We start from the raw sequence: 15,320 nt of genomic DNA on the forward strand, positions 1-15,320 counted from the left end.
CTGGGGCAAAGTGATGGGGAAAGTGAGCACTTCCAGGTTGCAGCTGGAAAAGCATTTTCTACCAGTGCCCACCGGAGTGCCAGCCAGCATTCTCCTGGATGAATGCAGTGCCATGGCCTCTGTCCTGCTCCAGAACCTGCAGAGCCAAAGATACGGAGTCAAGGAAAGGACAGAGGCCATACTACTGTGCTGTAAACACAAATTACCACCCAAGCTGGCAGAAAACCATGGGTTCAGAGCCAGCTGCGTGTATTCTGTGCTGCCTTACACTTGAAGCTGGCTTACTAGCTGTCTCTGAAGAAGAGACACCTTTATCCCTTAACGATGCCCGGACTTCTGGTCACCCGCAGAGTCTGCAAAGAAGAGCTGGGCAGCCCTGTTGTGCAGCAGCTTCCCTTCCCCCTTCATGCCTGCAGACTTGATGGCCAAACACGCAGGCCCCAGACTGGGCTCAGTCTCAGCTGCACTCGGCAACGAGAAAACAAAGTCAAACATCATCTGTGTCAGCGACTGTGCAGCAGTGACAGAAAGCAAAACTGACACAAGCTCATCCAAACAACGGGATTACAGTTCCCAGAGACTCAGAGCTTGTGATAATAAGGTTGTTGCTGACCTGGTTAGTGTTTTGTGCTTTTTAAAAGCACTGGGGGGTGAATTATATAGAAGCAGAACAAGGAATCCAGCACTGGGGGCTGGAAGAGCAAGTTAGCAGTGTTTATACTGCTGAGGGTCCCACTTGCTGCCCTGATGAGAAAAAAAGAGGGGAAGGGCAGAAAGCTCCCAAAAAGGCAGAATGTGTAAGAGTGGGAAGCAAATCAAAACATGGAAAGTTAACAGGGAAAGCTGTGAAGTGAATCCCAGTGAGTCCCATTGCACAGACCCTAACAACCCGAGCAAGCTAGCAAAGATGTCTACACTTAAAGACAGAATATTTAAGTTTTATGGCATCTGCAGGAACCACAAACTCTCCTTCATCAGGATGCTTGGCAGAGACCCCATGCGTCTTCATTCCCTTGGAGCACCCCCTCACCTCTCTTCTCTGGGTGTCTTTTGACTTACTCTATACTGAAATAGTTTGGGATCATGTCTTGTAAGATGACCACAGGTTATAGCCTATGTTAAATGCCACTGCAAGTGGTCTCCAGAACACTGGTTTGCACTGGGCTGTCTGCCTGCCAGGAGACAGGAGCCCCACTGACAGGATTTGGTCCCAGTCCTACTGAGTGCTCCCCACCTCAGTGATCCAGTAAGTTCTGACAAGAGGGGAACAAGATGGCTAAATAGATGCAGAGAGTCCTCTGCCCTGGGGAATGTGGCTGCCTGCAGAAAAGGGGCAGATGCTACACATAGCGTAAGCCAGCATCCTTATTATGACTGGAAGCATTTCTATGGGTCCCAGCAATAGAAAGAACAAGCAGAAATGAGCTCCTGGCCTCAGGAACTGCTGCCGGGGCCAGGCACCAGCAGAAGATGCCCAACTTGTATACACATCAAGGTCTCCAAGAAGGATGCGGTAGCAGTCTCTACAAGCCCAGAAAGGGAGACTGGCGTAGCACATGATGAGAACACAGGGCTTAGCAGAAATTGTAGCTATGGGGTAGAGCACAAGAAATTAAGCCTGTTTAGTTTGCAAAGAGAAGGTTTAGGCAGAATAGAGCAAACACTCTGCAATATGTAAAATGAGGTCAGAAAGAGAACAGTGAGTAATATTTCTCTGGCTCCCCAGGGATGGGGCAAGAAATACTCAGCTTAATTTAAGACAAAGAAGATTTACACTGGAAAAGAGGAAATACTTTTAAACCTATGGGTTGTGAAGCAGTGGAGTAGATCACCTGGGGCCAGTGTAGAGCTGTTTTCACTTAAAGACAGCTTCAGATTTCAAGAGGAGCTTAGACACAAACTTTGGTGAAGGGTGGTATAGATGGACTTAGATCTGCTTTAACACAAGTTGGGGAGAGGAGTGGGCATGGTAACAACACACAAGATGACTGACGTTTCTACGAATCTCTGCCCAGCATTTCTTCTGCTGTGAGAAAGCAGGCAGCTCTGAGCCAACCAGCTTAAAAGGTAAGAATAGCTCAAATTAGAGTTAAATCAAGTTATCTCCAGCACCAGGGCTCAGCACAGGGAGCCAGAGCTCATCTCCCTCCCTTTTGGAGTTGGAAGACCACACAGTGACACAGGGAGGTGTCAGCCTGTAACAAGGATAAACTTCAGAAGCTTCCTGAAGTCTGGCTGAGCTGCTCCATCCACGAGGCTACACCCGAGGACTCCCCCTAGTTCATGGTGCAGTGGGCAGCCCAGGCCTGGCTGCCAGCCTGGAAGCTACCAGAACTCTCTACGGTGGTTTATACAAGGGGCCAAAATCAGCCTCAGAAAGTAAGCTCAGAGCTTTGACATTCATTCTGCAAGGAAGTAAAAGTAAAGCATGTGTCCTCTCTTGCTTCTGTATGGAGCATGCTGGAGGCACACTAGGGCCAAAAGAGCTTTTAAAATTGTTTTCTCCCTGTTAGCAGCTTGGATCACATTTAACGCACAGACTTTGAAGAAATGGGAAATGCATGAAATGCTGACATCACGTGGAGAACAATGAGCAAAGGAAAGAATGGATGAAGCAGTGGCATTAATCATGTGAGGAAAACATTATTCAGTTCTAGTTTTGTGTCTTTATAACTGGACATGTGCAACACTGTACAGACACTCCTATTTCACAGCAAATCCCATCAATTAAACCCGTTTCAAATCAACAAGCAGCTCTTAAGAAATTTGTACAATGGGAGGAAGGTTTATGCTGACTACTACATCCAATTAAAAGTCAAATTAGTGTAATTTCCCCTGCAGAAATCAATCCCTAATCAGACTATTTTGAGACTCTGCTGAAACCCATCCAACTGCAAAGACAGTGAATGTTTTGGGAAGATGCTGAATCTCTTTCCACACATTCCTCCAGCTGCAATGCAAGGGTCCAAAAGCTCACATCCAAACCATTCATTCTATTAAAGCAGCACAGGCCTCAAATGGCATCCCTGAGGGTTCAAAGGAAAAGAAATAAAAAGTGTTAGAAAACTGCCTAACTTCCTTCCTTTAGCCCCTCAAAGGCAGCACAACAGGACAGAAAACCCAGTTGATAAAACACTCTGCACATCACCTTCCACCACAATGTGGCTGCAGTATCGCAGGCCTTTGAAAGCTTCTTTGAAAAGGGTATGGGAGAAGAAAGCAGATTTTTCTTTGGGATTAGCAAGAAAGAGCAGCACTGAGGCAAAGCCAGAGAAGTGAAGCAGTGCATTAGCAAAGCACGTCAAAGGAGTGAGAACAAGATTTCTAAGCATAAAGGAGCCAAGAGAATGGCTTGGGGAAGTTTCTGCTCACCCACTTAATGGGAGCACAGAGAAATGAAAAGGCAGCCGAAAAGGAAAATGGCTCCTGCGTGTCATTCCCCACCAAGAAGGATTTGCTTTAATGCAATCACACAGATAGAGATAAGAAAACCAGGCAGAATCTGGAAAGAATTATATGCAAACAGAACCTCTTCAGGAAGACCAGCATGAGTTTGGAAACCTGGAAACCTGTAGTTCACCACCAGCCCTGCTCCTTTGGCAGAGTCCACGAAGAAAACTGCAGCAACTTCACTCTGCCCCCTCCATGAAATCCTGCAAACCTCAGTGGTTAAACACAATGCATTGGGTATCCAACATCAGACCAGCAATGGAAGCCAAAGTAAAGACTCAGAAGCCTCGCAAAAAGGAAGCCAAGTACCTGGTTTGAAGAGGATATGGAGAGGACAGGGCAGACTAGGGCCTTTTTGATGAGTTGTTCGAACACTTAATAAAGCCATCAGTTACTGTGCACCTAGAGGAAAAACCAGCGTGGAGGACGGGACGCCAGCTGGGTTTGCTGAAGACAAATCATAACATATCAGGTTGATTTCCCACTGTGTTGAGGGAACAGCTTAATGGAATGCAGGGGATTTTCTGTAGCTGTGAGTAAAGAACATTTAATAGGGTCCCAATTCTCAGGGCATCTAGAGAAATGTGGATTAAACAGATTCACAACTGGGTCAAATCAGCACATTTAGACAGTAATTATTCAGGCTTTCATATGCTCTTGAGGAGAGGGTCCCAGGGGTACCTGGACAGGCATTTTTCAGAAGGGAGTTGAGGAGGGACTGGTTATGCTAAACAGATTCTTAAATGATACAAAATTGGGATGGGGGGGCGGAAATCAGGCTAGGAAGAAAATAATTTTAGCTGAAGTGTTTTTTAGCTGTGATGATCTTAGGACTGAGAATGTCATTTTAATCAATTGGCATGATCAGCCTGAGCTTCTGCCAAGCCAAGTGGAAAGTGGGGCATGCAGGAAGCAGAGCAGTCACGTGGCCAAGAGGCTGGGGAAGGAGATGCTGGCTGAGGAGGGCAGGAGCCCTTGGGACAGAACAGACGACAACAGAAACATGAATGCATCTGATTTCCAGGGTACAGTAATAGGAGAAGCCTGTGTCACAGGAGGGCTATGGCCAAATTTCTTTGCATGTATTCCAGATATGGTATCAAACAGCAGGCCAGAGAGACAAAAACAGGCACAAAAGAGCACAGAAAAATGGCATGAAAGTGATTGCAAGTGTTTTTGCCCATATCCTACCCAATGGCAGTGCTGGAATGACCAAAAAAACATTAAAAAGCATTCTGTAGAAGGAAGCAAAACCAATTTAGGCGTGCTTGCTCTGGAGCAGAGTAGACAGAGGGAGGCATAACATTCCCAAACTCATGCAGACTCGTGACGGAGTGGGCAGGCATCAATTACTCATCAATCAGCAAGGACAGAGATGGGAGAGAGAATCAGCTCTTAAACTGGTGGAGAAAGCTGCCAGAGTTAGAGATCTCTCCCTTCGCTGAAGCTGTAATGAATCAAAAGTGAAGAAAAACAGGCTCCCCTCAGATACCAGCCACTACAAAAACATTGCCTCCCTGGTGCTGCGGCCGTTGGACAAGAAAATGTTGTGTCAGGGCTCTCTGGAGCAGGGTGAGCGAGCTGGTTTGCTGAAGAATATAACTACCAACCCAAATTATTTGGACTCAGTTTTGTCTTTGCTATATTATTTTTGTGGGGCTTCCTACCATTAGTCTTCTCCTCTGGCAGAAGGAGGCATTTCTAGGCAATGCGTTTGCTTTCTTTGCTTGGGAACCCTATTTTGAGAGTGATGGAGGAAAGCAACGAGCAGGCACATGTTTCACCAGCATCACATATTCTGCTCAGTCCCATACTTTGTGGTCCCCTTAACAACAGCATAAAGGCTAAGTTGCTTTGCATGATAAACCCAAGGTGGGAGCAGCCAGCTTCTCCACCATGCAAATTTACCACCACAAAGCACAGTGGATCCCCACGGCAGAAGGGACAGAGGCTGACTGACTGGTTGCTGGCCTCAGCAGTCTGCTGGTTCCTCCCCAGCCATGTATTGCAGGGCAGGGAGCCCCAGGGAGCTTTCATATCAGTTGAGACACGTAGTGTCTGTTCAGATCCAATTCCTGCCCTGTCTCTGGAGGCAGCCCAATGGAGTAACAGGGCTGTTCAGCTATACCCCAAATGCCACTGCCCAGGCTGTAAGCAAAAGCTTTGGAAAAGGGTTGTTGATTCTGCAGAATCGAGGCAGCTTACCAGCTCTTTGAAGAAGGCAGCCTCTTTATGCTGCTCTGAGTAGCGCTCATACTGGTCCAGTCCGTCCTGCAGTTTCAGGGTCAGCGTGTCGTAGTTGGACCGTACCACTTCCAAAACCTGCCAGAGACAGCCAAATACAGCAGAGGAGTCAGCATCCACAGATGCCTCAGCACAGGAGGAGCAAGGCTGAGATAGATCACAGCTCTGGCACCTATTTTTGCAACATACATGGCTTTAACAGCCAATATTTGGCTCATGACTAACAACACAGAGGTGGGCACTAAAGTCTTCCTAATGCCAGGAAGGAACAGCCCTCAAATTTACAGAATTTCTTCATCCATGGGAAGAGCGGATGAGCCTATGACAGCAGCAGTTTTCCAAATACTATTATGTCACCAGGAGAAGCAGACATGATCTCATTAAATTAAGCAGCTAATTACCATGTGTACACCCAAATGCAACACAGTAGGCATTACGCAAACACAGGTTTGCCCGACCCCATGGTCCTCCCAATGCTAGTTTTGCCAGCACACGTCCCTCCTGGCTTGCTAATCACCATTCACAGTCTGCTAAACTGCCAGCTTCTACAGCTGCTCAGGTCAGCTTCCATACACAGCACTGCAGCACTGCACTTCTCTCCTGATGGGAACAAACTTCTGACAGGCACTAAGAGAAGACCAACTCTGGTACGGACTCTGGTTTTGGAAACAGATGGAGACACGAATCCAGGTCTTCCTGCCCAGGAGATACTTCATTATCTGCCTTCCCTGCAACCAAAGCACTCCAGCTTATATTACTGCCTTACTTTGCTCCCAGCACTGGGCTATACTTGTAAATTCATAGTTACACATCTCTGTCCTATTGAACTATTCATTTTCACCAAGAGGGACTCCTACAATGCTTTTTAGCTCCAAAGCATTGCATGGACAAACACATTCCTCAAAGCATTTGTGAGATGGTAAGTAACGATAATCTTCCTACCAGGAACCATATAGCTCAGCGCTCCTGGGCAAAACGTACACTTGAAACAGTTCTCTTAAACACATGAACTTCTTTCTTAGGCTGTTACCACTTGATCCGAGAGCTAAAGAGAAGCACAGACAGAATATCAACATCTGAGGCTTGCATTACAGCAGCCTCTGCTCATGAAAAGCCTCAGCCAGGAGGACTACATAGTATAAGGTGCAAAGGAAGAGGACTCTACCCCAAGGCATTCACAAATCAGGAGAGATCCTAAGAAAAGCATTGCAGAGGGTGTAGGACAACAGTGACCAGAACAACAAAGAACGCTTCTACTTCTCCTCTTGTCCTCCCAAACAGTGTAAACACTATCCTCAATTGCCCTTTGAGGCAGCTGTCAGCTCCTGTCCTTTACAGGACTGAGTCATGTCCTCATATCCTTTACTTGAGGAATCCTAGACTTGCTTAGGGCTCCCTTCAAAAACTTCTTTCCCTGTCTTGTTTCCCCCCAAACTTCGCATGTGGCAGTGTATACAGAGACACTCATGCAAACACTTAGAAGCCAGCTAGGGTCTGAGGTGGCAGAAGCCACAGGTCATCATCCGAATGAGGACTGAGGGTAAAAAAGGGTCCTAGAAGTGGTTCCCAGGTGAGATGGTCACGCAGCAGTCTCTCTCTCTGCAGCTCAGCTGTCCTCCAGCATTGCAGAGGCAAGCTAAGGGTAGTAATCAGTATTTTGCAAGGTTATTTAAGAACAGCCTGTCAGTGTTCTGCTGCTGCAAGAGCACGCAGCCTCCTCTCCAGGACTCATTTTCTAATGCTGCTTGTCAGCTTCACTGGCAGAGAGGAAGAACCCCCTGCAATGACAGCCATCTCCGAATTCAGTCTGGCCCTCTTGTTCCTGTGTGCGGAAGCTGTGAGAAGTATCACAGAGACAAGAGCAATGAAAGCCGCCTGGGTACAGGAATAATTTAGTCTGGGATGCAACTATCCACTAGGGATGGAGAGTAATAGTATAATGCACCTTCTTCTGAGCAATAAAGAATCTAGCAGCTTGCATGAATCAGAGGGCTATCCTCCTGTCAGTCTGAACAAGCCAGGTTGACCAAGATTAATAAGCTGCAGGAGAGAAACCCTGTTTGAAAGGTGAGGAGTAGAACATGCTTCTCCAGCAGTAACTCATAGTAGAGGCATTTTACCCAGGGCTACCCCACTCCCCAGGAGCCTTCCCTTGGGCCCCTCTTCACTCCCCTGTGCCCCCATATGCACAGCCATGTGTAGTGCCATAGGGGTGTGCCCATACAATGGATGTACATGCTTCTCCATGATGAAGCAGAATTCCTCCTTGCTAGCTCTGAGTAGAGATCTCTTCAGACACTCAACATGGGCATCCTCAAACCACTGTGATGAAGAGTAAACTCCGAGGGCAGCAGCAAGCTCTGTAAGCAGTATCCTTTAAATCAGCCCTCCTGTGTCACCTTTGAAAGGCAGCTAAGAACTCAGTTTGATACTCTAGGAGGAGGACAGGGAAGGAACAAGAGGCCCCAAAGTCTCTGCTGTGTTACCCACTGCTCACTTCTGCAGTGAACTTTGAGATCAGCTTATCGCTTTAGCTATTTATTTTCATTGGCTTCCACTCCTTATCTCCTTTAATTATGAAATAGAACTTAAAAAGAAAGGGTAAGTTAAAAATAAACAGTTTCTCCTCACTGCCTGACAATTTCCCTTTCTTGCTGCTGCTGAGAAAAAATGCTACGTGGGATCTGAGATAAACCCACTCACAGATCATTTCACTTCATACCCTATAATGGATAGGAACTGTTACTGAGATTAGGACCTGCAATCCTTGAAACAATTTCATCTGCTCTTTAAGATGCAGCTGCTAGACAGAGGAGAGGTTAAGGAGCAGCAGAAGGTATTAAGAGCACCTAACATGAAGGTTTGAAAGGCATCAGCTTTCTACACAGATGACAAAGAACTCACATCCTCTGTGTAACAGAAGACTGCGTGCTAGCATCCTTCGCCCTTCTTACACACCGCTTTGACATTTGCTCAGGAAAACTACTGCAGGACGAACGCCCTTTTGCATTAAATACACAAGATCTTTATCTGCACCTTTCTGTCAGATACAAAAGAACTAGAGGAATTTAATTTTGAGATTAAAGCATTTCTCCTTCAAGGTCTTGTCCGACCTGGTCTTCCAAGAAGTCTCTATGGAAGACTAGAAAGCATCAATTCCAAGATGGTGAAGTATGAATAACTTAAAAAGGAAGGAAGTTTTAACTGGACTCTCCCACACAGATTTTAAATAGTCATTCAGTTTTTTAAAGTGTCATGAGCAGCTGGAAGAACACCATTTCTAGTGTCAGGCAAGGATAGAAGAAAATGGACTGTAGATGATTTCCAAGGGGCTTCTCAGCAAGCAACAGGGAAGATGAGATGTGACACTCCTCAGATTGCAAGGATAAACATAAAAGGCAAACTATTTTTTTCAAAAAATGCTTTACTGGATCTTTATACTGGAAAAAAATTAAATGAAGAGGAGTCACAACCTAAATCTCTTTTTGTAGGTTACCTTAGGGGGATAAGAGTCTTAAAAAAGCAATATGACAGAAGTGAGCAACTCAGACATGGTCAATGCAAGAAAAAGCGAAGGCTGCTGAATTCCTTTCCTGCAGTTACCTGTATCAGCCCTAGAGGCTACATTCGCTCATTTACTTCTCTGCAACAAACCAGAAGTCAGTGGAGCTGCACCACTGTAATTTAAAGATAATTTGCCATCAAATTAACCCCCTGCCCCACCACTCACTCACTGACTGCTTTCCAGAAGTTCCAGAGAAACGTTAGCGATTCAGGTCCCTGCGTACGTGTCCCCAAGCCAACCTTTCAGGAGCTGCTCTGAACAGCAAGTGCTTTCTGCGGCACTCGGATTTCAACTTCCTCCTGCAGCTACAACTGCCCATGGCCCATAACTCTCCTTCCCCAGTAACAGCGACAGCCTGTGAGTAGAGGCACCCCTCCGGGTAACATAGCTGGGGGGCTGGCTTACAATGGAGGGGCTGATGTGGGGCTCAGCTCTCTGCAGCATCCCACCCATGCCATGCTGCTGCACCCTAGAAGAATAAGATTATTTCACAGAGTTTTTGGCTCCTTACTTTGCTGCATCCATCAGCTTACCGCTCCCTTGTAAACCGGATGGACAACCTCCAAGGGGTCAGTGGACTCTTGTGGACACAAGCTCTGGAAGCAGTTCCCACAGAACCAATTGTCCCTGCCCCAAAATGTTCTGCATTCAAAACAGACTGTGCTTTACTGTACTACTCTCTACACACAGGCTCCTTCCTTACTGCACCAGAGCTGTTCCCTCTGAGTTGATCCTCAACAAGAGCTGACTTGCTGCACTTCCCCAGGAGAGACTGGACCTTCTGGAAGAGCCTGTCCTGGGGAAACAAGGGAATTACATGCAGCAGTCTCCAATTCCCATCCTGCCCAGGAGAACACCGTCACAGTTAGCAGCAAAGCCAGAGAAGGAGCTGCACTGGCAATGAAATCTAATGGGCAACACACAGAACGAGGGCCCATCTATCTGGCAGACACAGTACGCTTCATTGCTTACTAACTTTTTAACCTGCAGAATCTTCCATCATCTGCAACTGCAGCCTCTGCCTTACTACAACATCAAATTAGAGCACGCCACCAATTCACACCATCCAGCAAAGGACCTGGTGGTGGGTAGGTTCTGGGAAGCATGCAAGGGTAATGACAGAAAAACAAAGGAAAAACAGAAGCAAGAAAGCAAGGTCTCTACACTGTCCTTTTAATCAGTGCAGGAAAGGACAAGCATGCAATCAGTCAGCATCACCAGTACCTCGCTAAAGCCTCTCCATGCCCGTAAGACAGTCATTAGCTACCATGACACAGAAGCAGTTGGAAAAGAACTGACTGAATCATCTCACATCAAGCAAAAGGCAAAAAAACCCCCCAACAAACCCCAGGTTAAAATGCATTTGCCCCCCCACACTGACTACCATGTGGCTCACAAGCTGGGACAGGGGGAAGCTCTCCAGATCAGGCCTAGCAAGCCCTCACAGGATGCAAAAGCTGGGTGCTTCTGTCCCAGCTGTCCCATGCTGGAGGATGGAGCAGCCTGTCTATGGGGCATGTAATGCCCTCACGCCAGTGCTACTGCACGGACACGGCACAGGGGCAAAGGACAGCCAGGGATAGACAAACGTGCCTTCTGTCCTCTCTGCAGAGGTGGTCAAGTCCCTGTCACTGCCTGTGTACCACAGAAGGAATTACAGCAGTCCCACCTTCGAAACTGAGGCAAAGCCTAAGATACCACGAGCAAACCCAGCAGTCTGTCCCCTCAGCTCAGAGGATGGAGGCTGTAGGAAGAGACATTAGGGTTTCCCTATTCTAGTAGAAGCCTGATGTGCATTTTACACTGAAGTCCTCAAACTGGCTTGTTTACTCCAGGTTTAGTATAAATCTTTCCCTTTTTCTCCCTCACTAATCTCCACAAGCAATTCGTAGTCCCCGAGTGTTTCTCCCAGTGAATTCAACTGAATAGCAACATTTCTCATTGTAATGAAAAGGCTGCTGCCACCTGGACTACGAAGAGGCTATTGCCTCTCCATAATAAAGTGCCAGATAATTGACATAAATTTTACAGTAGTATCTTCTAATTAATATGGAAAATGATTTTTTTTTTTCCAAATGGCATCACACTTCTCACAGAGCAACTTAAAAGTTGCTGATGCAGGCTGGACTCTTTGCTGGAATTAATCCCCAGAAGTGCCAAAGACAAAGCACATAACTAAATAATTAGAAGTTAAATAAAAACACACACACCCAGCTGCCACATTTCCCAACAGACTCTGCCCAGATCCCCAGCTGCACTCATCTCCTTCTCCCTTTCCCCTTTCACTGTCTACAGGAGCCAAGTTCAGAGAGAGGATCCAATAAGACTGCCAGTGCTATGCACGTGTACTAGAAGCAGCTGCCATTCACACTGGCTTCAAGAAAAGCACCCACCCTAGGACAAGCAGCAGCAGCACAGAGCTTTTGTCTGACCCAATACTACCTTACCTTTGCAGCTGTCCCGGAGCTAAATGCAGTGCTGATGCTTCAACACCATCCCTCACCCCCAAGCTGATCAAGCTGTGAGTATTAATTCCATGTTCATGAGCGCTAAGAAGAAGAGGAGGAGGATGTTGCTATGACAGTCTAACAACTCAGATTCCCAAGATATGCTGTGTGTACAGCACACATCTATGGATCCAGAGGATGCAGAGTAGGTCTGGTGCACACTGTGGGAAAGACAAAGATCTGGGCTTGAGACACCAGTGTAGTCACGCCACATACGTTCAAGATACGCAGCACTTTCTCACTCCTGCTCCAGTGCCCCAGATCTCCTGCATCAAGCAGCTGCTGTTTGTACTACATGCAAGTGAAGGACCTATGGCCTTCTCCTGCTGCGGGCTGTGAGCATGAAGCTCCTCAGACTAAGCCTGTAAGACAGCCCTCACCAGCTCACACAACCATCACTCTCAGAGTAGGAAGCAGCATCCTGTCTGCCCTGAGGGCAGCAAAAATTCCTGGAAGAAGGATTTTTCCAATAGTAAAAAGCTCAGCTAGCCCCAAAGAATAAGCGAAAGCAACCAAAGGCAAATTTCTCCTCTGAGGTATGAAACAGGACTGCACTGATGCAGAATGCATCAGCAATGCTGGGCAGTAAGACACAAGAGGTCTGTCCAGGTCATAGAGAGGAGAAAGGTCTGCAGAGGTGGGCGCAGCTGCCCATGAGCCCCAGGATGGCACTGGGCCGTGAATACATGCTCCAGTCCTAACTGTGGAGAAACACAAACTGACGGGAATCAAGAGAGTCTCCTGTTCAGTGTCTGGAGCTGGACAGATGGACAAAGCTGAGCAGCACACAGCAAAGATGAGCGTGCCAGGAGATAGGGAGAGAAGGTGCCTCGTCCTGCTTTCCACTGCTAAGGTGAGTGCAGGGACCCCTTGCACACAGTTCCCACCAGGTTACTCGGACACTTTTTAGTTTGTGTTTGCCAATCTTCCTCTGCTCAGCTCACTAAGCCTTAGCCAGGACACACTGTGTCTTAGAGCCCAGAAGCGAACAGTCTTTGCCCATCAGTTTGTCCTTTGTCCCTGCCAGTCACCCCTGGCAGTCCTGCTGTGTCCACTGCACTACTCTGCGCCCAGCCAAACACGAGGAAAGACTAACTCTCCACGTCCCAAATCCTTCCTGAGGACTGCTTTTATACATTTGCACTTGAGTGGAACTGAAATCCAGGCCTTGCCACTTCTCTACACAAGGCAAAAGGTTTTGATCATACATAAAAGATTATTATTATTATTTTACTTAGCAACATCAAGGAGGGACATTTCACACCCCCTTTTCCTCGCCTCAGCATAGAGCCATTCTGTCAGGCTCAGATGATATACAGTAGCTCACATGTTTGTTCAATGATATCACAGAGATCTGTGATCTTTAAAGGAACAAGCCTACAAAGTTGACAGTTTCTATCCATGGAGTGGGAGGGTTCAGTTACAGTCTTTCTCCTCTGCCCACAGGTGCCTCTTCTAAAGACAAATAATTTATAAGCTCACTCAGAAAATGACTGTCGTTCTCTGAACTCTGCTAGCAGAAATGGCATCCTCTTTTGGGACAAGAGTTATCTGCTCCAGAAATGTTTTAAAACCACAATCCATTAGAAGCCTAAGGTGTTCAACTCTAATGGTGCGAAAAGACTCACTGATCCAACCAATCTGGAAATTGCACAGCTTTCAGAAACATCCCAAAGCCAAAACTGTTATCCAGCTCCACCCAGCAGCAGCTGTAAATGCACAATGCAGTGCCCATTCCAAGCTCTCATGGGACAGGCCTTCGCAAGATTCAACAGTTACTTTAAGAAGCAGAAAGGCTGCAAAGGAGGACAAAGGCAAGTAACGACAGAGACATATGGTCACAGAAACAAGCTAGGTGCAGAGCTTGCAGGGGACTTAATTTGTAAAAGGTATAGACAAATAGAAGATATTAACGTGGTTGATAATCCTCGACATCCCTGTGTAGCCATCACTAGGGCTAGGGAGTCCTGTGCTAGGAGTATGACACCCTCTGAGCTCCAGGAGTCAGGTAGCTGAAAGTCTGCTCACCTCACCAGAAAGCCTGTGCCATGAATCCTTTTACTACAGAGTAATTTCAAGAAGTCATGTCTACACACACATGACAACTCCCATACATGTTAAATGCACTTTGCTCAACCCATTTGGGTTTGGAGGACAAGGAGCAAAAATACACTTAGCCTCACACTGCTTTTTCTCAAGACCAATCTGCTTTTCTCAGTTTCAGGGATGGTCAGTGGTTTTATACCAATCTGCATATCCCACTTGGCACAAAGAACCTGGCTCTCTCTGTGGGACTCTGGGCTCTCTTTCCCAAACTGCAGGGACAGGCTCTTGAGAGGAAATATAGGAGGCAATTCTGTGTCATTCAAGGGAGGAAAATGGGTTCAGTGGGTTTCTGCCAAGAGAACAAACATCCATGTACTGCACGACACTGGCACTTCCAAAGTCCGGGCAGGGAAAAAGAAGTCAAAGATCGTGAAACAAATTATCTTAAAAATTATCAGTTAATAAAATAAGCACCCTCCAGAGCAGACTTTTAGATCTGGATGGGGAGATCCGCCAGAAACTGAATGAGGTCCACTAAGCTCGCCTGTTGTTAGAAATTTTGTGAGGAAGGCAGGCGGCAGCCGGGATGATGGTGGGAGCATAAAACTCAGAGATAGATAGATTTGCTATTTTGGAGTTACAGCCCATTTTGGAGTTGTGAACCCTTATCTCCAGCTGGTGGCATTTATGAAAACATTTCTCACTGCTAGGTACGTAAGAGCACTTGCAATTCTGCCAAGGCTTGAAAAGCACTGCAGATAGCTATGGACCAGACCGTTAATTTTTTTATTTCCCCATTGTGCTTACAATTAACTTAAGTGCTGAAATGTGATGGGCTGTTCCAGGAGAACCTTTTTATCCACCAGCTGCATTCTAGCACAGCAGTAAATCAACTGCTGTCACCAAAACATCAGACAAGAGGAAGAGAGCATCCTTATGCTCACTGTGCATATTACCCGTTCAGCCTAAGTGGCTAACCAGCATTCAGCAAATGAATGCTGTGATTTGTGTACAACCTTTGGTGCAATCCTCTATTTACAGAAGACCTTGTCCCCCTGAACACAGAGCAAAAACAGTCAGCAGCAGCTCTCCAGCACCAGTTAACTAACCAAAGAAAGACCAGTAACCTTGGTGCCCAAAACAAGATAAAAGAGTTTTAAGTCATGAGCTGCTGCTCCAGTCGAGCTGAGAAGCCAGGACATACAAAGCTGTTCCAGAAATCAAAGACAGCTACAACAACCTAATAAGCAGTAGCTGAAGATTTTAAGAAATGGTCAGAAATAAAATCCTTCTAGGGCCAGCAGCCAGAAAGCATCCTGGCAAATGTTGAAACTCAAGTACACAACTTCCAGTTCAGATTGCCCTGATGAGGTGACAACAGGATACCTGATGTACACCAGAGGAAACTCATTCCTAGTAAAGAAATTAAAATTTGCCCAGAAGACAGTTGGCTCAGGAATAAGGCTTTCTAGAGAACAGATTAAGACAGGGTATGCAACAAAAACCTT

At 46.5% G+C, this 15,320-nt stretch overlaps 1 protein-coding gene across 3 annotated transcripts in view; it reads right to left on the reverse strand.

Annotated features, from left to right (window-relative positions):
- ARMH3 (armadillo like helical domain containing 3) overlaps nucleotides 1-15,320 on the reverse strand; it is a 135,056-nt gene that overhangs the window by 2,711 nt on the left and 117,025 nt on the right. For all 3 annotated transcript variants that reach the window (XM_075504702.1, XM_075504704.1, XM_075504703.1), the window contains exon 25: nucleotides 5,656-5,772. In XM_075504702.1, the coding sequence (XP_075360817.1) occupies nucleotides 5,656-5,772 (117 nt within the window). The remainder of the gene's footprint in view (nucleotides 1-5,655; nucleotides 5,773-15,320) is intronic.

This window comes from Mycteria americana, chromosome 6 (genome assembly GCF_035582795.1).
Source record: "Mycteria americana isolate JAX WOST 10 ecotype Jacksonville Zoo and Gardens chromosome 6, USCA_MyAme_1.0, whole genome shotgun sequence".
Classification (NCBI taxonomy): Eukaryota; Metazoa; Chordata; class Aves; order Ciconiiformes; family Ciconiidae; genus Mycteria; species Mycteria americana.